Genomic DNA, 24370 nt, shown 5'->3' on the forward strand with positions numbered 1-24370 from the left:
CCCATTACTGGACACCGGGATGACAACAAGATGATGTGCTTACAGCACAGAATTTGAGTGAATAGCGAGAGGATCTCTGCTTTCTGTTTTTCCCATTTCTCATCTCAGGAGAGATTTTTGGTAAAACTCTAACTTAGCCATGCTGTACCCAGCTAGCTGCAGTTGGCAGCACCATATACACCTGTTTTCAAGTTAGAAGCAAGTAAATATCCTTCTGAGAGGTGCCAATACATCCACTGGGATGGGGTAGAGGAATCCTCTTTCCAAGCTGCAAACCCACAGTTTGTGGTCACTGTGAGAGGCCCCGCAGTCCCCACTGTCCTGCTCGACAAGCTCATGAACTGATCTATCTCCCTGTAGAGTTTTCAGGTGCCCTTGACACTGCAGCAGAGAGGAATGGGAAGGTAGGGGACACTCCTGTAGATTGGTATCCCCCAGGTCTTGGCATCCTCACCTACTGGCTCAGTCTCTCCTAGGGCTGCATAGGACCAGAGGATGCAGTCTCTGACAGAGTCTGCTCTTCCCAAGCAAATTCTTGCCTCCTTCCCCTATATGCAGCAAACCTTGTTGACCATTTTAGCTATAGAAATATACCCATTCACTGTCATGTGCCCTTTGAAAGTGCACACACAGATAGGGCAGGATTATCTCTTAGTCTACAAAGAGCTGCCCGCCAGCCATTCTCCTTCAGTAAAACCAAGCAGAGCATTGGTGTGTTTCTCATTAGCTCCTATTATTCATGCTACTGTAGTGTTTCCAGTTTTAAAGCATACAGATGAGAGACAACTGAACTGCTCCCACAACTGTTTGTTTGTTAAGAGGATTTGATCTGTGGTGGGATATTTTCAAGTCACACGCACAGGGGAAAGTATCCTGGTAACAGTTCCATCCTCTGAACCGCTTACTTGCCCTGGTTCTCCCACTGCCCCAGAAAAACACACACGGTCTCATCCCTGCCTAAGTGTAAACTGCAGATTATGTTTCCTTCTCCTGACTCTTGGAGATAAGGTGTGAGACTATTCAGCCATAAAAAGTCATTCTCCTATCAAACTGATCCTTTGGTTACAAATCCTGCTATTGCTGCTTCTTCTTTCAGCAGCACTCACAGAACAGAGCAGGCAGAAGCACAGATCTAAGACAGCCAGTCCAGTTGCCAGAAGGCGGGGAAGGGCCACCGCGCAACCCTGCACTGACACCTTTACCCATTGCTGTCAGCCAGGCAGGTTTTATCCTTCCCTTTCCTCCCAGTGACACTCCTGTGGCCATAATGCTGCACCCCATAAGTGATTTTCTCTTGACACAGCCTCTCTCAAAGCTCTCCAACCAGATCCTGAAGTCCTTACTCAGCATCTACTCCCTCCAAATGGGATTAGCCTGAGTCAGGCTCAGCAGTATCTCAGAATCTGTCGATGTCAATTTCTCTCTTGCAGGTGCTTAGTTAGAGCAGGGAGGGGAACAACAGAGAGATGGACAGTCAGGGCTTTTGTCTGATCAAACATTCAGTAAAACTCTGAGAAGGGCCATCAGAATTTGGCCTATTATGGTTAGAGACCCACATAAACACTGTGACAAAATTGATGCATTGGCCAGGCTGTTTTAGAGTCCAGCCCCATTTTGTCCCTGTCTCTTCAAGCCAGACTCAAGTCACCCACAGAGTGTTTGAAGCAGGCTGCAATGATACAGAGCACCCACATCTCCATCCCTATTCACAGCTCTGAGGTATGCTGAGAAGGAAAATGGACCTTGCTGGCTCTGTACGGGAGAGAGCCATGACCATCCCCATTCCCCCCAAATGAGGACGCAATGGCCACAAGAACAGATTCTTCTATGGATGCATCAGATTACACTTGTCTAATGGATGCACAAGGCAGTGGGTACCCCAGGCTATTCTTACAGCCACGTGCCCTCACATTACGGCTACCAGACACTCCTGCTCTGCGTGCAGGACTTGCAGTCTGTCATGGGCACCTGGGCTTCAGTGTGGTGATAGTGCTGAACAGAAATGAGCCCATAGCTCAGTTCCAGAAAGTGGAGGTCAGGCTGAGACACTGGTTATACTGGGAGCATGACTCATCTGCCTGCAAAATCTCAGTGACTGGAGATAGGATCTGGGCTTTGGTTTTTAACATCCTGTTGGATGGCAGTGATTTTGTGTGAGGAAAAGCATGTGCTAAACTTGCTGTGCACTGCTGGGGGAGGGAGGGATGCATACGAGGAAAACACTTCTACCCACAGCAGGTAAGGAACGGTGCCAGCATCGTACTATCAGTTGCAGACGACTGATGGTGGGCAAAATTCCTGCCCACTTTCTAGATTGCTAAAAACACCTTCTCTGGGTCCAACAGCAGACTGATAGAAAACACAGCCCACAGAAACAAGTCCCAGCCAGATGGCGTGTTTGGAACCACTGTTAATCTTGACAACCTTTTGCGGTATTCAAAGAGTTTGCCCAGGAAAAAAAAAGCTCCCCAAAATGCCTGGATGCAAGGAGCGGTCCCGGCAGCATCTGCTTCTCTCTTTGTCTTCTCCACCAAGCATCTCCCAGCAGAACAAACCCGGGAGGAGGAGGCGCCTCCGGGAGAAGAGGCAGCGGGGACTGCCCGGCCGCTGGGGAGGCGGGTGCTGGGGCAGGGACCCAACCAAATAAAATACCCCTGGGACGTCGCTCCTCCGGCAGCGCCGGCAACTGCCAGCCGGGGAGCCGGGGCGGAGCCGTTCGGGCGGGGCGGCCCGGACCCCCCGCCTCTCCCGGCACCTCCCCCGGCCCAGAGCCCGGTGCCCGCCCGGTCCGAAGCGCGGCGGCATCGCGGCCATGGGCTCCCGGCTGAGCCGGCAGAGCAGCCTGGAGGAGGAGAGCACCGAGGAGTCCTGCGCCGGCAGGCTGGAGGGCGGCCGGGGCGACTTCCACCTCTCCTCCCTGCTCCTCCACCCGCAGAAGCTGCCCGGGGTGCTGCGGAAAGCCTCGCCGGCGCCCTACGTGCGGCGGGTGGGGTGGCTGCGGGAGATCCAGGCCACCATCCGGGAGCACAAGCGGGAGCACGCCGTGCACATCCTCCGGCTGCTTAGGAAGGTAAATGCTGCGGGGGGAGCCGGGCTCCGGGGCAGGGCGGGCAACAAAGGGCAGTGCGCGGCGCGGGCGGGGCGGCCGGGGTCTGCGGTCGTGTCCGTCCCCCCTCGGGCGGTGTGGGGCAGGGAACCGGGGTTTACAACCCCCCCCTCCCCCCTTCCTCGGCAGTGCGGGTTTGCAGCCCCCCTTGGCGGGGCGGGGCGCGGTCTTTGTGCTGCCTCTCGCCGCTCCGTGCCCCGGCGGTGCGGGAGCCGCCCCGCTCGGTCCCCACCGCGGCAGGCGACACCCGCCCTGGCTCCCGGCCGCCTCCCCGGGTCCCCGCCCGGGCCAGGGGCGGCTGGCCGGGCTGCCTGGAGGCAGAGAGAGCGGGGCTGGGAGGAGGAGAGCTGTGCTGCACGCAGGAAAAGGGGTGTCCAAGCCTCAGCTGTCCCCATCCACCCCTCTCCATGCCAGCCCCTGGATGTGCCCCCCAGAGAAAAAGCCACTGCCATCCCACTGTCACTGCATCCTTTACGCCCATCCAGCCAGGCTGGCCAAGGTCTGTCTTTGGGAGAACTCAAAATGGTTTTGGAGAGGACCTCTGGGCCAGCCTAGGCTGAGAGGAGGTAAAGAGGTCAGTGTATCAGTAGGAGCCTGTTTATGTCTGCCGCCATTCAGGGGCAGAACAGTCAGTGTGCAGACAGCGTGGTGCCAAACTGATGCTGAGGACAGAGCCCTGCTGCTGGAACAGAGCCATCTCCTCCATCACTCAGGGCCACCATCACTTTCCAGGCAAACTCAGCTCTCCCAAACTGCGGGCAACTCTGCAATCAGTAGCACAGGAGACAAATCCTCCCTCTGATTTGGACATAGACCACCAGCAGTTATTAGCTTATCACAGTGCTTCATTAGATAGTGACCTACTTCATCTTGGGAACATACTGAGTTTCTCACCATAGCGGCAAGTAACCTTTGGGTGTGAATATGTTGGAGCTGGGACTGGCTTGCTGGGATGCTCATACAGCCATGCTGCCAGCTGCAGGGAGCTGCATTAACAGCCCCACCTCTGCTCTGGATGTCCTGAGCTTTACAACACATCCAACAGTGGTGGTCAGTGCCCTGGTCTACCAGCAACTTGCACGCCCATGAGTAAGAATTTACAGGACTAAATATTAAATCTATCTTTCTCCTGTCCACTGAGGGTTGTTACCAGCACCACAAACACTGTTCTTGCCACGCATGTAGACAGATAAACCCTCAGCAGAAAACCTGTATCTGTGCACCAGTATGGCAGACAAGGGTCGAATAAGATTTCCAAGACTGTTTTGGAAAGGCATTAATGCAAGAAGCTTATGAAGAAAAAGAGGCAACCACTCGCTTCATGAATGTGGCAATGTAACATGATCAGACTTTTGCAGGGTATGCCAGAGGCCAGAACTACAGAATGTCATTTTCTATAATGCTCAGCACCTCTCCTTGAGACTGAAGGACAGAAATCCTCCACAGTCATTGGAGGTCTCCAGCAGGTCCATCTATGAACAGCCAGGATTCGGATGCTAAGTCACAGGGCCATCTGGAATGAAGGGTCATTTCTAAGCCCCTCTTTGAATGCAGCCTGCCAGCTCCTTTTAGGATCAGTTAAACACTCTGCTTCCCCACATCTGCACTGAACACTCACATTTTGTCCACTGCCTTTCCAGTTTCCCCTGTTATTCCCAGTCCCCATCTCTGCCTGTTCATGTCGGAGCAGTGACCCTTTGTTCATCTGCTCAGGACAGAGCAATGGGACACATCCTGCAGTCACAACACAGCCTTCCTCCACCAAGACAGACAGGAGCCCACCCAACACCACCCCAAATCCCCCAGTTCATTGTGTGTTCAGAGATTTCAGGGACGGAAGGCTACACCACCAACGTGTACCACACCCTTCAACTACTGAATATGACTGTCAGCCAGTCTGGGGTCATGTAATCAGAACCAGTCCTCCTCATGTGTCCAATGTCAGCTTGAAAGAATACTATGATCAGCCTTTTTTTTCTCATACACAAATTTCCCCCAACTAAATTCAGCCGTTAGCTCAGTCCCCAGCATGTCCTCCCTTACACAGACTAGCTTACCTTGGCAGTAACACGCTCTCAGGAGTCACGGATTAATGTGTCCCAGGTGAGGGTCGGTCTGTTACCTGCAAAAAGAGAGATACCTTTTCACTCTAGTTGACAGGATATTTTAACACCATACCTCATTACTGTGCCTTTATCCAGAGTGCAAACACCCAGGAAAAGGCAGAGCAATGTTGGAATCAGATTCACAGCCTCCTCCGATGAATACACATTCAGCCAAACCAGAGGACATAGGCTCCTGATGCGTGCCCCCTGCTGCAAGGCAGCCTTCTGCACCCAGCAGGCACAGACTTTGTCCAGCCCTGCAGTTGTACCCTGCAGGATGTAATTCTATCTGCCAGTGGTTTTTGAACTGTGGTCTACAGACTCAAAAGGGTTGTGGACTGCTCCTAGGATGTTGGGAGGGTATAATAAAGTAAAGCAAGCAAGCCAGGCAGAAACAGATCCAGTAAGAGCTACAAGATCCCATCATGCACAGAGAACAAGTGCAAACACCAGGTGTACTCTCATGTATGCTTGCTTTGGACGGGAACACTTGCACAGGTCCACTGTACATCGTATTACCAGTCTCAGAAATACCCACCTGCAAAAGACAGACCAGCTTTCCTGCTGGTCTAAGTGGGCATTGCTCAGCTGAAGCCAGGGGAGACATTAGACTTACATCAGCAAAAAGACTGGTACAATCTGATTTCGCTGTGCCGAGACAATGGCTAAGTGTCATTTTTAAGATAACAGCACTAAGCCAACTGAACTGGCAAGACTTAGAATATTCTGCCGTCTGCAGCCACCCTTTAGGTGGTACAAAATTTTCCAAGAAATGAGAGAGAGAGAGGGAGGGAGGGAAGTAAGTAAGATGAACCAAAAAATGCCCCTGAGCTAAGAATTTATGGACTATCAATGTGAAGTGAATATTTACAGCTATATTATTTATAAAACCCTCACAGGCAGGATTTATAACGGGAATGCATATTCATCTTAATGGTATAGCTCCAACTGGGGGAGTTTAATTACTGCTCTGACATCCACTGCTGCATGCCCAGCCATGCCATCCTCTCGGCAGCTTTCTTCATCTCTGCATATTACACTTGGCGTAGGAGGCTCCATTTCCCTGAAGCCGTATGGTTAAGGGAGACATTGGCAATGACGCCTTGGTATGCTCCTGGCCCACATCCAGCTGTGTGCTGTGTGTCCTTCAGGACTGATCCACTGCTTGGGTTCCTTCACTGCTTATGGGTATCATTTGTGCACACACAGTGATGAGGCTGTAAAGCATTTGATTTATTCTCCTTTCTCCACCAGATATGTAGCCAGGGTCTTTGGTATTGTGCTCTTTGCTCAATCCAAGCATATCCAGAGCAGAAGAGAGTGGATACAGCACTGGCTTTGACTGCTGCTTAGGGTTAAGATCCTACATCTCTGCCAGCTACAGCTCCATGCCTGCTGGTGATGTATGTGTGTACACCCAGCTTTTTTTTTGTTTTCCCCCTCTCTCTCTTTTTTTTTTTTTTAGCTCGCAGTGCATCTTTCACTGGGTGGTGCCTGAAGCACACATTCAGTGGAGCAGCACGAACATACGGGGCACTCATTTCCTTATTCAGTTTTCCTGACAGCAGCATGCAGAATGGGCATAGCACTTGTTTTCTCCCTCAGTTGAACCCCCCTGTCAACTGAATCAAAACCAGCACTATCCCTGTTAGGGATCTTATTTCTTCTAAATTTCTACTCCTGGGATATTTTTTTTTTGCCCTTGGAGTATTTTCATGATGTGTGTGATCTCTCTTTCCCAGATGCTTTTTTTTTTTTTTTTTTTTTTTCCCTCACCACAGCTCCGTGGTACCTCCTGACTGTAATAACTGTGTCATATATCAGATCTTAGTTTTCATCTTAGCTTCCCTCTTAGCAAGAAACAGCTTAGTTCTTTGCAGTATCACCCATCCGACCCCTGCGGAGGCTTTTTGTTCCCAAGGATGCTGATGTTTCTTCAGCATATCCAAAGGTGCCCCACACCCTGGTCTGTGCGGGTAAGTTTCACGGACCACAGATGTTCCCCTAGCTCATACTGTGAAAGGTGGGAAGAGGACTCCCCATAACTGCTGTGTGGAGCCTACCTATAAATTTACCATTACATCCAAAAGACAATACTGCCAGTGCTTAGTGCTTACTGAGAAATTCAAAGCACAGCTTTGAAACTCATACCAACAGGCAGGACTTTTGCTCAGCCAGTTATCACCAGGGTGTATGGCAGTATCTGAACACCTGAGAAAGGTCTGATTCTTCCAGAAAAGCTGAGATTGGAGGGGCAGGTTTAGAGCCATTCCTGTTCAGCTTCTTGAGCAGATTCACACATAGAGACTGACAAAACTGAGTTTCTCTGGAGCTAATTCTCCCTGGGCTCTAGCCAGCCTGGAAATGATACTGCTGTCACCTTCCCGTCGTAGGTGGAAACAGGGTGGTCAGTCCCTAGGCTGACTAGCTCAATTTAACACTGCATCTCATTCAGCAATCTGGCTGTCCACACCCCCCATCACAGTAATGCTGGGTCAGACACAGCTGCTTCACCTTTGTTGAATAGTTTCCTGTGTTGAGCAACCAGCTGGCACCGCATCGGATTTACTTTCTGGTTTCAAAACACATCATGGTTATAGCTTCAAGGAAGCCCATGTATCTGACTGACTGTTTTTCTTGTAGGACCTGGGACTGGAAGGAACATTCCTCAATGAAGTGCTCTACAAAAATGCAACTTTCCTCAACTTGGTGGATCCCATCTCCCATGACTTACTGATGAGCCTTGCTAGAGATCTTCAGTGTCCCAAAAAGGTGAATCCTTCCCTCAGCTCAGTGAATACTCTGTGATATAGCACTGATGCAAAGAGAGCCCTAATGGGATGGCTGGTACTGGGTGCTTCAATCCTTCAGAACCAGCCAGTGTATGCCCTTGAAGTGGCAGCATATTGATTGTTGTGCATATTTCTGTAGAAATTCATTAAAAGTACCTCAGAACATGAATGCAATTGTAGGAAGGGGCAGTTATGTGCACAGAAATCAGGAATTTACTTTTTGTGCCAAGAGTAAACTTGATGACAGGGTACAGGCCAGATAAAAACATATGAGGTGGATAGTGGTGCCATATTCATTGGTATGCCCCAGAGGTTCAAAGCAGCTAGCTTATGGGACCACAGAGGGGAACAGAAATCTCTGTACCTCTGCCTCTGTGGGAGAGCCTCTCTCTACCCAGGTACTCTGATATATGTAACTGCCCTAACCCAGCATTACATCCCCCCTATAACCTCCCTGATCTCCAAGTAAAGAATGGGGCTCTAGGAATATATTGCAACTCAGGGTTTAAGAACCAAATGTGTTACGTGCACAGTATCGCTGCACTGCTCCAGCATTTTCCTTCAGAGAATGAGAGCAGAGACAAGCAAAGGCAAGGCTGAGCGCAGACAAACATCACAGATACCACAGTCCCACTGCAACACCAGTATCTACTTCTGTTACCCTTTACCACCACAAACACTTGGATTTGCAATACATCCATTTGCTCATCAGGTTTAGCAAGTGTCATGTTTGCTTTATAAGGAGAGCAATAGAGTGAATTACTTTATTCAAAGAGAGGTATTAAGTACACACAGCTCAGAGCAAACAGCAGCACCCTAGGGAATACACTGAATGCCTGGTGTAGATTAGTGGCATTCTAACCTTGTTCTGCCATCTCCTGAGGCTCTCTGATAACAGTTAACCAGTCAGGTCATAATAGACAAAACTACATTTAGCCAATCGCCATCACTGGGCTGCAGTGCAGCCTGAAAAAAATAAATCTTTTCAAACGTAATTTTGTGTAAATTTTATAAGCATCTAAAACAAAAGGGTGGGTTGCAGCAGTAGTACCTCTTAACCATATTTCATTTGACCTCATCTCCAGCTGTTCTACTAGACCATCTCCAACCTCACGCTGTGCAGTGCCCTTCAGGGGTGTCAGCATAAGGGGACATTATCCTACTCCAGTACCCAGGTGCTTAGCAGATAACACACTACAATTTTTATATACCTGCATATACCACCTCCTCCTCTATTTTCATGTCTTATAGATGCACGTGCTTATCTGCACTGACACATGTACCATTATACAGATGAGATTTTCCCCTTTCCCAAGGATGATGTTGAGCACCTGAGCTGTCCTTCAAAGCCAACAGGAGTTTAATTAAGGGCTTGGAGACACTCAGTACCCTGCAGTACCAGCACCCTTCCCAGCACAAACATCAGCAGACTACATCCCCTCTCCGACCCTGGCTGAGCATCTGGTGGGTTGCATTACTAGCAAGTAGTCTGAGTGCAATTCCCAGTCTGTCAGTGGAAATTAAATCAGTGAGGACATGGGAAGGAACAGGAGGGTAATTCTCAGTTGTGAGCCAACAAATGCTTGCAGAGCATTGTGCCAGCTTCTGTGCTGAAGCCTGGTGTGCGTGTGCACCCCCTTGGAAAGGTTTGCTATTGTAGGTGACAGCGGGGTGCCAGTTGCAGCCTCGCCAGCACAGTAGTAGTCCAGAACAAGGCAACTAACCCAAGGGCATGGGCCAGTCCCGTGGGGTTCCTGGGAGAGCTGGGACAGGGATCAGGGGGTGCTCAGCTGAGCACTGAGGCTGGGATCCCTCTCCACTTGGCACAGCAGAAGGGCCACATGCTGGCAGCGCATCCCTGGGGAGTTCAGCTGATTCAGTGACTGCTTAGGAAAGCCACAGTGCAGCTGTTGGCCCACAGTACAGCACTTTAACCACTTCAAATAAAGAATAAATTAGCATATTCCCTGACAGCTTTACTATGTGTTTACCTATCAAATCCCTAAATGCACGTGTTGCACCATGGCTGGAGGGCTGAGGAATGGGAACGCAGGTGTCTGTGAGCATTTGAAAAATATGCTAGAGGGGGCAGAAATCCCAGCCTTCAGCAGCTGCCATTGCCACCAGAGGAAGAGAGGTGCTGTTCAAAGTCATGGCAGTAGAGAATGCGTGCAAAAACAAACCCAGGAAGGTAGCAACCATCTTGGTGCCATCTTTTCCTGATGAGTTACTGCAGGGCCTGGAGGGAAATGCTGGCACTGGCTCCCAAACTCAAACCTCCAGAAGCAGAATGGACTTCAAGGAAGTAAGATCGAGTCTGGGGAATTCACTGGTTCCCAGCATCCCCCAGTTGGAGCACGGGAGGGGACAGGGTGCTGGCTGCAGGAGGAGCAGGGGCGTCCCAGGCCACATCTCTCCCAGCAAGAAGCACCTCAGGGATGGGGAAAGGGTGCTGACTGCTCAACTTTTCACACCAGGGTAACAGCCAGTCCAAAGGCAGTATGCAGTTAGAGTTTGTGAAGTATGACAACAGGTTAATCAATAGAAATTTAGCATAGTCCTGTAACACAATGAGTGGGCAGCTTGTCTGCACAGATGAGGATGGGTGCTGCTGAGAATACAGCAGTGAGGAGCTGGGACACCCATGCTATCCCTACACTGGACTTTTTTGAATGTGGAGATCTTTTGAAGAACAGGGTGTAGGGGGTCCCTGCACAGAGCCCTTCTTGCACTGTCAGCCACCCTTGCTTTCCTGAGTGTTGCCTGACCTAGAGCCAGACCCCCTGCCACTGCTCTTAGAAAATAACCTTCTCTTCTGAGCTCTACTTGCTCCTGGGTAGGGTGTGAAACTTTAGACCCACTCTGGGCAGGAACATGCTGGCTGGGCTGGGATCCTTCATGGCAGTGCAGAACTCCTACTGTTCCTCCTCCAACCCAGGAGGCGATGGCATGTGGCAGAGGCATCTCAGGCCTTCTCAACATTCCTCCCTTGTATACGTGCACCTGCTCCAGTACCATCTCTGTTCCTTTCCCATCTTCTTCTGTCCTCCCCCTTGACTCCTGTGGTGCAGGCAGAGTCTAAGATGTCCTTTTGCTTTCAGGAATATGACCCCTGGAAATCCTCAGACAGGATCTGCAGGCAGCTGATTTACCACCTAACCCCCCACTCAAAGTGGCACCGGCACGGCATGCCCCGGAGAAAGTCCCAAGTGTGGTAAGCAGCCTGGTGGGAAAAGTGGGGATGGGCATGGAGGGGCATCTGTCAGGAGAAGCTGTGCCAAGCACCATCCCAGTCTGCCACTACTGCCCTTCTCAGAGAAAGGCAGGGCTGAAAATCTGCATGGCAGCTTCTGCTCAGTCTCTTAGAAAACCTCAGCCAGATGGTACAGGGTCAGTACCAACATCCCTCTCCTTGATCTGGTTTGCTATTCACTCCTTTTTATGTAGTCTTACATTTCCTCAACCTCTTCCAAGTGCATTGAAATCAATCCCACTGACTGCACAGCACAGACAATCCTGCCTGCAGGGTGTTTGGCCCTCAGAGGATGGCCAAAGCTGGCAGCCTTGCAGATACACTCTCCCACATGCCAAGCTGAGCTAGCCCCCAGCTCTCCATCCCACTTTGTCCTTGTGGACACCAGTAAAACTTCCCTGCCTGCGGGGAAGGTCTCCCGTTACAAGGCACTACCACAAGCTGATCACCCCATTCAGCAGGAACCACTTTGGGGTGGCTGGCAGAGAGGTCACCATCCTTACTTACCTCCTCTACTTCTCTGCCAGGACCAGGAGAGGAACCTGAGATGGTGCAGAGCCTCACACACAAGGAACCCAACTCAAAGCACATTGGCCACTGACAGCTACCGGATGGCAGCTGCTTTCCACTACTACAAGCATATTCAGACACCCACACTTGTTCTCTCCTTGACACTTGCTGGCTTTTTTAACCAGATAAAGAGCAATCCCTACTTCTTTTAAATCCACCCCTTCTCTCCTCATTTTCTTCAAGCAAAGCCTGTTCCTGTGACACAGATCACCACTGCTGAAGAAAAGACAGAGAAGTGACTAAGAAAAAAGCTCATGTCAGCCCCATTAGCTTCACAGGAATAAATGCAGAATTGAGAAAAAGAAATGCAAAATTGGCAGCACTCTGAGAATAGCCTTGGGCTTTCCTGAGACTTTCAGAGTCTTTGATGCATGTGCCAGCAACTTAAAATCCCCCATGGGAATTGACATTTCCATCGTACCTTTCGTTCTGACTCAGAGGCAGAGATCCCCAGTGCATCTTAAGGAATAAAATCCTTAATACCATGATTTCCAGGACTTCTGCCTCTCATACCTGTAGCCCCACTTTGCTACCAGATCTGAGCACTCTGAATTTCGATGCTCTCATCCCCAGCAACCCACAAGGCAGGATAGCTAGTGCAGGTTTGCAGGTGGGAACCACACCACAGAACAAGACTGAGAGACTGGAGCTGAGCCAGTCTTTTTCCAGACCCACTCAGTTAGATGACATTTTCCCTATGGGATCCTGCAGAGTACTGGAGATTCAGGATGTAGAGAGCAGGTCTGACCTCATCCCAGTCCCCTCCCAAGATACAGAGGCTTAAAGATAAGAGGTGCTGGAGACAGGGAGAGCTCTGTAGAGAGTGGCTGGCTCTAATCCTTTCCAAGCTCCCTTTTGCTGAAACCTGGCCTCATTCTGGTTCTCCAAGTAAAAAGTCCTTCCCTGCCACAACTTAATTCAACCCTCTGCCTCCACACTCCTGTTTGCAGGCAGAACCAACCTCTTCTCCAGTTGGACTCCAGGCTGGAGGTGTTGCCTCCTATTGCACAGCCCAGGGAGAGCAGGGGACTGTCTGCTGCAATTTCATCTCTTACTAACAACACAGAGAGGAAGAGCTCTGGGCCCCATGAGCCCAAATCCCACACTGAGGGGTCAGGCCCAAAGTACTGGCAAGGTACAGAGCACCTGTGAGCACAAGTAGGGAGAGTGCATCACGGAAGTGTGTGATGGAGAAAAATATAGGTCTAAAATAGGCAGCCCTGCCTGGCAGCCAAGCCCAGCTGCAAGGTGTTACATAAGGCACAAAATAATTTTGATTAAATATTAAACAGCAGAGCTTCTTCTTTTAAGGCTGGAGAGGAACTGGTTTGCAGTTTGCAGCAAAAGGTGTCTGCAGAGTTGGCATCTAAGGGCACTGCAAGAAAATGGATGTTGCCAGTAGAAGGGAGGCAAGAAATAGCTGCTCCATCAGGGCCTCATTTTGTCCAGCCAGGCTGTTTTTACCTGATCTGAATTCTCCACTTCTCTCTGTCTACTAGTGGGAGTATTTTACTATATTCTCTGCCTCTGAACCCATGCCCTTGGTTTGTACCCTTCCTGCCTTGAAGGTTCCATAAAAAGCACAGGTGTAGCAGAAATACTTTGGAGGCATTTCTAAAATCTAGTGGGGATTTGGGACAGCGTGGAGACCACATTCAGGAACTAAATTCTCCTCTCATTTTTGCAGTCTCCTGGGCTTTGGCTTCTGGCTTTTACAGAGCTGATGCAGAACCCCCCTTGATCTCTTCTGAAATGTGATTTCCGCTTTCTGGCAGCATGTCAGATGGGTCCAGGAGATAATTAACAAGCCCAGCCATACAGTAAGCTTAGAGCATCTGCCAGGTTTTAATTATGTTTGGGCTGTTATAGAGATGTGGTGTGGGAGATGGGAAGGACCTGCAGTGCTGGAGCTAGATCACACATCAGTTGTTCCTCCCCACCACCAAAGAGCAAACCAGCAGGTCAGAAACAAACAAACTGCAGTTATGTCCCTATCTACTCTCAGTGGGACACAAAACATCCAGCAAGTACAAACCTGAGCCACCCATGAACTGATAAAACAGAAAGGGTAAGATACATTTCTTCAAGCACTCCTGTTCTGATACACAGCAGTACCAGGACAGATGGAACTGTAAACTCTATTAAGAAGCAATCATACTTCCACCAGGCAGGAATAGTCTTATGCTATTCATGCTATAAAGCTCAACCAGAGTCTATTTGTGAATATCCAGTACAAGTTAGCAGAGCATCAAATGTGAGAGCCTGCGAACCCACACAGATATATTCCTTTATATCTACTTAACTGCAAACCTGTTCCCCACTAAAGCCAGAGGTCCCACCTTGCTTCCACCATCACCTTAAACTCTGATGTATTCAACCCTGGGGTATGACTGCAGGAAAGGTGTAATGTGCCTTGCACAGGACACAGTGGGCTGCTGTTTATCCTGTTTAGCCATTCCTCTAAAGAGCTACCGGCAAAAGTGACTGTAATATGGCACCTGGCCCTGCATCTGGGAGAAAGTCAGGCCACGCGCTGTTATCAGCTGAATGCCCCAGGCCAGAAGCAGAGTCCATATAGAAATGTGGAAGGAGAAAGCTTATTGCGGCACAGTGGACTGAAAGCACCAGTAGCTGAAGCAAGTAGGAGAGATCCAGCCCAGGCTGCATCTGGTTTCTCTCCTTGATTAAACTGTCAGAGGTGATGCTAGGAGGCAGTTTGCTGTCTGCATCTGTGCTAGTGGGTTCTTGACAGTGTCTATCTGCCTTGTACAATGAAGGGTTAGCAGTATACCAGCTGTGTACTCACCCAAAGAAATTATTTCAGATGTCTAGGTGATACTTGGGCAGGTTTACCACACTGAAAGCAAGGGCTTCAGCTCTCCATTCCTGCAAAATCCTGTCTCAGGTCTGCAGCTTCCAGTCAGCAGCCTGCACATCACCTGGTAGCTGACCTTGCTTGGGTTGGCTGCCTAACCAAACAGGGAAGTCAAGCTCTTGTGGGATTTACTGGGGGTTTTAAAATTAAAAACTAAAAAGCTGGAGGATAAGATTTCTGCAGCGAGGACCAGTGTGACTACTGCACGATTGTCAGTCCCTTACATCCTAATGAGAATTCAGTTTTAGCACCACTTTACAGTTGTATAGATCATTCACACTTAATGAGCAGAATACATTCTGGAGTGTTGTATAACTCCAGCTTTGCTTTCTCATTAAATTGACGTTTATAGTGTAAAGAGTAATGGATTAAGAAATGCTCCTCTCTGCAGACATAGGCTTTTTAGGCTATTAACACTACTTCTGTGGTATTTTGACAGGTGCAGAATTTTTTGATGTTATTAATTCTTGTTTTCAGAAGTCTTGAGGCTTCCTTAATTCAACATTACAGGAGAACTGCATGTTCTACTGCAAGTGCCACCATCTGCATCCCTGAATCCAGGGGGTGTATTACTTTTTGAGGGCAAAGCCACATTGGACTGCAATTCAGAGTGCAGAGGCAGAAGGGTACCAGGTGGAGATAGCCTTTATCTGGAGAGCTGGACTGCAGTCTTGTACTGCAATCAATAAGCACTGTATAACAACTGAGCTGTCTTGGGAAAGCCATGTCAGGGAACCTTCTGTATCTTCCACTTGCATCATCCCCAGAGCTGGGTACTTTATTGTAACTACTTCCTTTCTTAAGTGCAGAAGTTCAAACGTGAATTCACAAAACATGCAGGCAGTAAACACAGAATGATCTTTACAAGCAGAGTGTTCCTGGCACAGGAAAATACACCAGATTTTTCACACAGTAACTGGTTATAGAAGAGCAAAGCCAGTTGTGTGCATGGAGTTAACTCCCAAACTGAATGCATCTGGGCTTTCCTTTTCACAACTCTCACTACAGTTTTATTTTGCTCATCTGGGCAAATTTCATTTTGACTAATCCAAAACTGGGTGGAGAACAGAGCATCCCTTCTGGGTTCATTGCTTTGTTTCTCAGTTATTGATACACATTGCTCAGACCTTGCAGCATTAGATGCACTTTTAAAATGCAATGAAAGCACTTGTGTCTAGAACACTGCAAGGAAACAGTTCTAAAGGGGTTTGGATTTTTTTTTTTTTTTTTTTCTTGAAAACATCACTCAGACTGTGGATGACAGCTCTGGCAGATTAGATCTTAGCCTTCACATGGCATGAGGTGAATATTAACTACAGCTTCGTGTCACCCTTATGCAACATGGTAAATAAGTCACCATCATTCCTGCATTAGAGATAGGAAGCCAAGTTAGAGAATTCCAGTCAGTTAACTAAAGCCACATGGTAACAGTCATATGGGAGTATAGGAACTACCCCACCCAATATTTTCAAGAAGCTGCTGCTCACAGAGATGTCAGCTGGACCGACATGAACTGGTGAATAAATTGTGGAGAAAGGCAGGAACTGTTCCCTCCCCTCATCTTACAGTGCAGAGACATCTGAACACTACCCATGACCAGGGTTCCCAGCAGTATCAAGAGGCAGGAACACCTGCAAAGGCTGTTGGAGACGGTAGAAAGGGTCATCCAGCAGTTTGATGCTGCCCTGTCACAAATCAGAAGAAAAAGTCCAAGACTGACAGGCAGGAGAAACAAGACACTTTGATAGATAGATAGACAACGAGTGAAATAATGGAGGCTGGGTGGCAGATGGTAGTTAAAAGGAATCAGCAGAGGCCTTGTGCCTTCATGACTCTCACACAGTTGAAGGTCTAACAAGGACACAGGCTGATACTTGACATTTATAGTGAGGAGGTAGCATTATTCCCTGCTTTGCTAGGATAGACCTAAATAATGAGGGGGAAACAACCAGAGGTCTTGGATGGATCAAGTGGCAGCCCGAAAGGAAGGCCAAGGGTTCTCAGCTCTCTTGAACACACCTTCAAGGACAGAGCGAAGATGACAGCAGAACCAGGAGGAGGAGAGGTGCTCAGCTCTATCATCATCATCTGTAGATACCCATGTCCCACCCCAGCTGTGGAGGAAGGGTGGTAGGAGAAAGGCTACCTTTGTACTCCCTTCTCTCCACAATGTGGGATCTCCCCACAGTTGATCAAAGATCTTGGGTGCAAGGATGGAGATGTGACTAAGGGACTATTTCTCATGGAAGTGGCCTTTTGTGCACTGCCACCATCTTTGAAGAGGTGCTGGGCCCAGCCTCAGAACATCTTAGGATGGATTAGTCTAGGTCAGTGCTTTTGAGGCTTCTGTTTCCTTTTCCATGTCTCACTAGAGGCAGCTAAAGCCAGCCCTGCACAGCAGCACCCGGTGCCATAGGGAAGCAAAGCAAGCAGATTATGCTAAGTAGGTGATTAAAAAGCTCAGAGTCCATCCCCTAAATCACTGCTTAAAGCAGAGAAAAACCATCCAAACATGCCTGTCACTAGGTCCTAATGCAAGGAAGAGCAGCCAAGAGATACCTGACTCATGGCTATTTAGCCACTACTGGCAGTGGCTGTTAATGAAGGAGGGGATGCACAGTGATGGTAGCCTCTGACATCAGGAAAATTTTACAACTGGAGGCAAATTAAATGTAAAAATAAGAGGGGAAGAGGAAAAAGCTGGTAATTCCCCAGAGATGCAGGCAGGGACTAGGGGGCATCCCCTTCATTACTGAAATCCTATCTGATTTATCTCCTCCCAGCCTCCCTCCATAGTGTGGAGACACGGAAATGAGGCTGGGAGTCCAGGAAGCTGAATGTTCTTGGCCTGAACGAGCTCCTCCAAACCCCACAAAGCTAAGAAGAGGTCAAACACTGCTGTGGCTATTGCAAGTCCCACCAGAGCAACAATCAGGAGCCATGACACCACTTCCCTGCAGCCACTGAAGAATTTAATTTAGCTGATGAGCAAGAAGTTGAAGGGATTGGTTCAGTGCTAAGCCCTCAGCTTCATGGACTCAGAGAAGCACCTGGAAGAGGGCCTAAGGGTTAGGTCCTGTGGGAGGTCCTGGAGAGAAACAACTAGCAATTAATTTCAGGTCTCCCATTTGTTTCATTTCAAGACAGCTCTGAATTTGCTTACATTAGCCAAGTTCTCAGGAGGCAGGAACAGCGACTGAGCCTTGTGTGGGAAGAAGAAGATTTTTATGTCAGAAAAATGCCCAGGGAGGCACAAGATGGTTTCATCCCTTTTTCAGCCCACATTCCTGATAGAGAGAGATCCTTCTTATGACACCTGCAGGTCCCCTCAGACCCTTCCGGTGTCTGGACTGATCCTGGGTGGATTTTGCATGGCCAAGCTCATGGTGCAGCCCAGGGAAAGCTGGCTGTTGCCCACAGAAGAGTCGAGTTGGCACCTAGGGAAGGGATAAGTGGAAAGAAGGCCAGACTCCAAGGAGGGAGTTGGGAACAATGCAAGGAAACCTGTTTCACATGAGAAACAAGGAGATGTACCTAGAAGAGCTCTCATCCCTCAGGAGAGCTGGACTAGGGTTACAAGCAGGGCGCAGTTTCCTTATATACAGGAGGGTTGGCAGGCAGGCACCATTCCTCACTGGATGCTGTATCTAGCTCCAGGTAGGCAGTGGGGGGACAGGCTGCTGACTGCCTGTGCTTCTTGCTCAGTTTCACAGATTTCTCCCTTGCAGCCATTTCTCCAGCATCTGAGGGAGTGGGGGATTGTTTCCTCTCTAAGTTTACCGCAGATAATACAAACACAGTCTGCTTCCCTGCATTCAGGGTTCAGATCCTTGCTAGACGCAAATCCCCACAATTATAAATCTGCACACAGCACCAGTTGCAGTAGCATTAGGGTAATCCAGCCTCCAGTGCTTTGCAGTCCTGTGCCCACAAGTCCCATGGGCATCAAGAGCTACGTCGCTAAGTAGCTGTTTTGTCTCTTAGAAAGAAAAAAAGCTTCTGCAGCTGAGGCAATCTTTAAGCCTATTTTACTTGCAGAAATTAGGGGATAATAGATGACCCATTTCCCTGGAAATAAACCTGGCATTTTCTCAGCTGCTGCACAAGTTTCTGAAAGCTTGGGGGTCTGTGTATCCTGCCCCTCCTGACCTCCACCATCCCCCTCCCCCAAGAGAAATAAAGCTTAGCAGAGCTCCAAAAAATACCAAGTGTCAGAGAATTCAGAGCAAAGCAACTACCCACATCCCTTTTCTGACAGCAGATACATTTACCTCCAAAGCAACAGAGGGGGAAGAGGAGTGGTCAGCTGTTCTGTTCCCTGTCCCAGAGATGGTATTTAGCTGCACAAGAACACCAAGGAGGAGAGCTGGCCGGACTCACTGCATGCGTGGGGCATCAGGTCTCATGCTTCAGCACTTACCAGAGAGCTGGGGGCCTGGCTGCAGCATTAGGGCCGTGTCCACCAGGGCAAGGCTTCTACAGACACATCCCTACAAGAGGTATTTTTATAGGCAAGAGAACAACTTAAACACAGGAGGATCCCACAGTGCTGAGACAGGAGGCCCAGAGTCACCCTGGCAGGTATTGCAATGAGGGCAAAAGGAAGTAGAAAAATCACAGGAAAGGAAAGAAGAACGAGCCAGCAAAGGAGGGAGGGAGGGCCCTGGCACAGCACAGGAGGCAGGAGAGTTTAAGCACATTCAGCCAGGAGCAGTCCAGTCTGGAGAATCAATTATGGGAAGATAATTTGTCTGCTTGATTAAAGCCTCCTTGGGGTATTGGCTTGTTGCTGGGGAGAGCAGCAAAAGGTATTGGCTCTGGTCAGAGCACGATCCGTGACTTACTACTGCAGTCCCTGCATAGCAGTCCACAGGAGGGGAGGCTTAATGGGCAGAGACAGACAATCACGTTGCTTTTTGTCCTTCTGACATTTCCCCTCGCTGATCACTGTCTGCACTCAGAGCCAAGTCACTCAAAAGGGGACCCCAAGAGCAATTCAAACTTGCCCCCCATTAAGAAAGCTGCTGTTGCAGACACAGCAGGAAACACGGCACCTGAATGCTGAGGCCCGGCAGAGGGAGCGGTGCTGGCTCAGACGTGCCCTCCAGTGGTCCCCCTTCCAGCCTGGTTCCCATCCCCATATCAAACTGGGACCACTCAGCCTTGTTTCTTGTAACTTTACAACAGGAATGTCAGAGGAGGGTTTGCACAGACTCAGACAAGGCTTGGGGCTGGGTGGCGGTGTGTGTGTCCCTATGTTTATGTTTCATTTCTGTGCCTGCCCCCCAGCATCTGCCATGGGTTGCAGCACTGGGGAAGAGAATTCCCAGGAGCCATGGGCTGCATTTGCACAAAACAGGCACTGAAGTAATTACAGGCTTCTATGTCTCTTTGTCCTGTATTGCCCCCCACCCCCAAAGTCTTACTCTAAACCAATACAGACCAGAAAAGGCTTCTGTCTTATTGCTTGTATCAGCCCCTACTGGATATAGGGGAATATTTCCCCTATGCAGTCAGGTTAACACTCAAGATTCATTTCTTCCTGCTTAATCTGACCAACATGAATGCACACCTCCAGTGTGCATTCAGTGCTTGGTTTTGCTAGAACAACAAGTACTCCATATCAAACACCCAGAGGAAACATCTAGCTAAGGGAATAACACTGTGCCAAGGAGTCTTCCAGCTTTGAGGCCAGTCTGACAGATTTTATGCAGGTTGAACCCTCTTCTGTGGTAGATTGTGCTACACCACTGTTGGTTGTAACAAACTATACAAAAAAAAAAAAAAAAAAAAGCACACATTGTTCTTTTCCAGAGGAGTTGAAGAATTACAGTTCTCAGGAAGCCTGGGCTGATATAAAGCATTCCTTGGATTAGCAGGAGGCTCTCCCAGTGCCATCCAAACTGCAACATGCACAGTTCACAACTCCTACTGCTACTGCAGCAGCTAAGAAAACTGCACTGCTGCTACAAGTAATGTGGTTGATAAATGCTTCACAATCCTGTCTCTGGGGCTCTGATACTGGAGAGATAGCAAGTGCCATCTTCAAATGAAGGCCCTTTGTAGAACTCACTTGTGTTGTTTCAGACCAATTATAATTCACCAGTACATCAGTGTCTCCTGTTTGACAGTACAGACAAGCACTGCTCTCCTTGCCACTCCCTTGAACCACTGAGAAGTAGTCTGGGTCATGTAAAGAGTAAACATTTAGTAATACACAAGGCTCTTTTAAACCTTTAGGTCTTAATATAAGTTGTGCTATACTGTTACTACCTCTCTACCATGACAGCTCATTAGATACAGCCTCAGCCATGCACAGTGAATTCCCACGGGAAACAGGGACACAGAAGTAGCCTGAACAAAGTGCTGCTAAACCCAGAGCAGGAATTGACAGGGCAGGCCACGAGGTCTTCCCACCTCACACTCCTACAAGGAAGCATAGCTACAGTTTGACAATGTTGAATGCGTCCATGAAAGGCTGTTGCCTGCACTGATGCACATTTATTCACTTGTGTTACCACATGCTTATAGCAGATTATTAAGGACTAAGATTTCCAGGATGCCACAAACTGCATATGTAAAGCAAAGCTATAAAAGCAGCGTCACATCCTCTCCACAGCTACAGAAGGGCCTGGCAACACTAAGACTCATAGGGGCATTCTCACCTGCCACGGGAGCTCCTGCGGTGCTGCAGCCTCCTCCGAGGAAATTGCATGTCCCCATGTACCCATTGCTCTCAGGGACTGGCTGTGCCACAGGTATGCAGGACGCTACAGAGAGCCAGATAGGAAGAATGGGGACCTTCAAATTGGTGGTTAATTCTTAACCCACCCTGCTCCTCCCAAGCTCAGCAAGGCACTGATAGACCCACTGAGCACATAATTAATGACAGTAGTGGGGGTCCTACTAGGGCTCCCATATCCTTAAAACTAGGTGTGTCTGAAAGGACAGCAAGGCTAATATCTACACTAAGGGATTAGGCCCTCCTATGTGACACCAACATATGTTTCTACTTAATCTTACAACATATTCCTATAGCTCCCCCTTCTCACAGCACTCTCAAAATCCCACAGTCCATCATAAAACTCCACATCCCACTCCCTTCACATACCCAACAGCCCCATAATACAGCTTTAACCTACCTCTTCCTCACTCCATTTGCCAGGCAGCCAGCAAAAGAAATGGCTGAAACCATTTCTCTCGAGTTCTTTTAGCACCCTTATGCCCTCTGCACCTCCTCACAGCTGCAGCAGATCCCAGATGATCTGCTGACCACAGAGACCCAAATAGGCAGCCACTGGTGCTGCTTACTGACTAAGTGCTGCTTGGGAAGGCTTTTAAAGGGACATGCAGTAAATCTACTCCTGGAGCGCAGTTTGCCTATAGATTGTTTTCCTGATAAAATATCAATTTCTCAGCCTTTTAACACTGTTCTCCTCTGCACCACTCTGTTTCCAACAGACCTTGGCGTGCACCTGGAGAGGTGGCACATGAACAGCCCCACACAATGAAAACCAATGCACTTGGAAAGTTTGCTTGCCTTGGTTATTTTTGCTTTCTATGCATGAGCGTCTGTACATGCACACACAGACAATCCCTTTGAAATGTGCTAGTGGAAGACACTTTAGCATCCTATGTTTAGCCAGTTCTGGCAAAGTTTATGTGTAAGTACTGAGAATATACAGGAAAGCTCCAGGACACAGTCTGCCCTGAGGCATAGTGCAAACCTTGTGCTTGTTTCCCCAGTGATCTCCGTTAACCCTTTACTTAATGTTCTAGTCCATGTTCTTAATGAGTTTTCCCCTCCCCCAAGTGCTCTCTCACTTGGGTGAGAGAGGGATGAGAGTGGTCCCCTTAATGATCTCTCTCTCTACCCCTTTCCATCATTAGCCTGAAGACCAGCCTACAGAAGAAGGTGAGCCAGGACTCAATGGATTTGTCAGGGATCCCCCTGACCATGAGAGATGTCCACCGCATGGCCTACTACCTGCAGAACAATGGGGACCACCTCACTTCTGTGGACCTCAGCTTCACTGAGCTGAATGATGACATGGTGCGCCTGCTGCTGCCCTTCCTCTGGGCACTACCCAAGCTCACTCACCTTTCCCTCAACGGCAACCGACTGACGCGAGCAACCATGAAGGAGCTGACTGACACCATGAAGGACATGAACAAGTTCCCTTGCCTAGCCTGGGTTGACCTTGGCAACAACGTGGATGTCTCCTCCATGCCACAGCCATTGCTCGTGGGCCTGCGGAAGCGCCTCAGCCAGCAGACCACACTGCCTACCATCTATGAGGCGCTTGACTGCGACTCTGAGATCTCCAGCGGGCACGAGGGCAGCCAGCCAGAGGACGAAGCAGCAGGAAGCACCCCGCCACGTGCTTTTTCTCAGCAGGGCTGCGAGAGGTGACTGGACAACAGGCCAGTACTGGCACACTGAAGCCACCCCAAGGCGAAATCTTGAGTACAAACATCAAGCAGAGGGCCAGCTTTACCGGCTTCCTTTGGCTCTTTTCTCTCGCCTTCCCTAACATCTCCCCCCCACTTGCTGTGAGACAAAAGCCTGTCATCCCCCCACAACATGCTCCACTCCCTCCCCTCACTGCCAAACCCATCGCCCACGTTCCAGAGAGGAACCAGTGACTTACAGTGAACCTGGTCCCCAGGCAGGGTCTCACTGGAAGACGGGAAAAGACCTGTCGGAGTCAAGAATATCCTCCAGCAGCCATTGGGTTGAGGGAAAGGGATGGGGGGGAACCTAAAACAGAAACAGGCTTGTAGTTTACTTCCTTTCTTCCTTTTCCTATGCACCTTGGAAACCTTGGGACCTGCAGCCTTGAGTGTGAAAGGAGGTACCCCAAGAGCCTAGCTGCTGTGGAGCTTAGTTGAAGGGCTGAGAGACCAGAGTTGGAGCCCGGCAGTGTGTCTCCCTCTTGTGTCTGGCTCCTTTTGTTTTGTTTTTTTCCTATTGTGTGTTTTGTATTAACGTCTGAACAAAGGGACTTGGTCAGAGACCATTGGATCGCATAGGCTGGGGCGGACACATGGCTTGGAACTGCAGCATCAGGATATTTGCTGTGTGACCGGGGTGAGAGGGAGGGGAAGGAGGTATGTGTTGGTGGGAGCATGGGGGATGGGATGAGTTGGGATGGGATGGGAGGAGGGGGGAGGAGAGGGAGAGGGAACAGTCTTGTGGATTAGCAGGATTGGTTTCAGAAACTGTGCTTTTGTACTAAAATTACAAGTTCCAAGTGAAATTGAGGAAAAGCAGACAGCTAAGTGCATAACTGTGGCACTAGCGGAGCAAGCAGTGCAAATGCTAGAGGTGGGCCCTTCCCAAACTAAAGCGCAAAGCTTTGGCTCCTCATGGCATATTGCATACTTCGTAATACAGACATGACGTGAGCAGCTGCATCGCCATTTCCAATGCTGTCCAAAAACCAAACCACTGATGCAATATTTCTAGTGTTTTCCACATTGCTCATGCTCTATGTAAACATAATAAACAGTTCTCTTGGACATGAGCGTGAAGCACTACAGAGTCTGAGTATCTGGGTTGTTCATTAATCAAGCCAGCAGCCAAGACACTGCAAGAATATGGACCAGGAGTCCTTATGCAGTGCCCGAGCAGTATGGGAGAGGATCAGCAGGTACCATTCACAATGG

General features: G+C 49.1%; 2 protein-coding genes across 2 annotated transcripts in view; one reads left to right on the forward strand and one right to left on the reverse strand.

Annotated features, from left to right (window-relative positions):
• Positions 1-21431, reverse strand: part of GGT1 (gamma-glutamyltransferase 1) — a 63088-nt gene extending 41657 nt beyond the window's left edge. Inside the window, exons 1-2 of the mRNA XM_033001426.2 lie at positions 21367-21431; positions 5164-5228 (exon numbers count right to left, since the gene is read on the reverse strand). The gene's annotated coding sequence lies outside the window, so the exon portion shown is untranslated. The remainder of the gene's footprint in view (positions 1-5163; positions 5229-21366) is intronic.
• LRRC75B (leucine rich repeat containing 75B) lies at positions 2617-24238 on the forward strand. Its single transcript, XM_042805258.1, has 4 exons — positions 2617-3070; positions 7855-7983; positions 11105-11217; positions 22592-24238. The coding sequence occupies exons 1-4, from the start codon at positions 2813-2815 to the stop codon at positions 23112-23114; spliced, it is 1023 nt and encodes a 340-aa protein (XP_042661192.1). The 5' UTR covers positions 2617-2812; the 3' UTR covers positions 23115-24238.
• Positions 24239-24370: the final 132 nt, after the last annotated feature.

The sequence above is a fragment of the Tyto alba genome, unplaced genomic scaffold, assembly GCF_018691265.1.
Source record: "Tyto alba isolate M040663 unplaced genomic scaffold, T.alba_DEE_v4.0 Super-Scaffold_44, whole genome shotgun sequence".
In the NCBI taxonomy this organism is placed as follows: domain Eukaryota; kingdom Metazoa; phylum Chordata; class Aves; order Strigiformes; family Tytonidae; genus Tyto; species Tyto alba.

Coding starts and splice junctions, on each gene's coding strand:
- LRRC75B (XM_042805258.1), top strand. CDS start 2,813: ATGGGCTCCCGGCTGAGCCGGCAGAGCAGCCTGGAGGAGGAGAGCACC. Junction 3,071..7,854: donor TCCTCCGGCTGCTTAGGAAG/GTAAATGCTGCG, acceptor TTTTTCTTGTAG/GACCTGGGACTGGAAGGAAC. Junction 7,984..11,104: donor ATCTTCAGTGTCCCAAAAAG/GTGAATCCTTCC, acceptor TTTTGCTTTCAG/GAATATGACCCCTGGAAATC.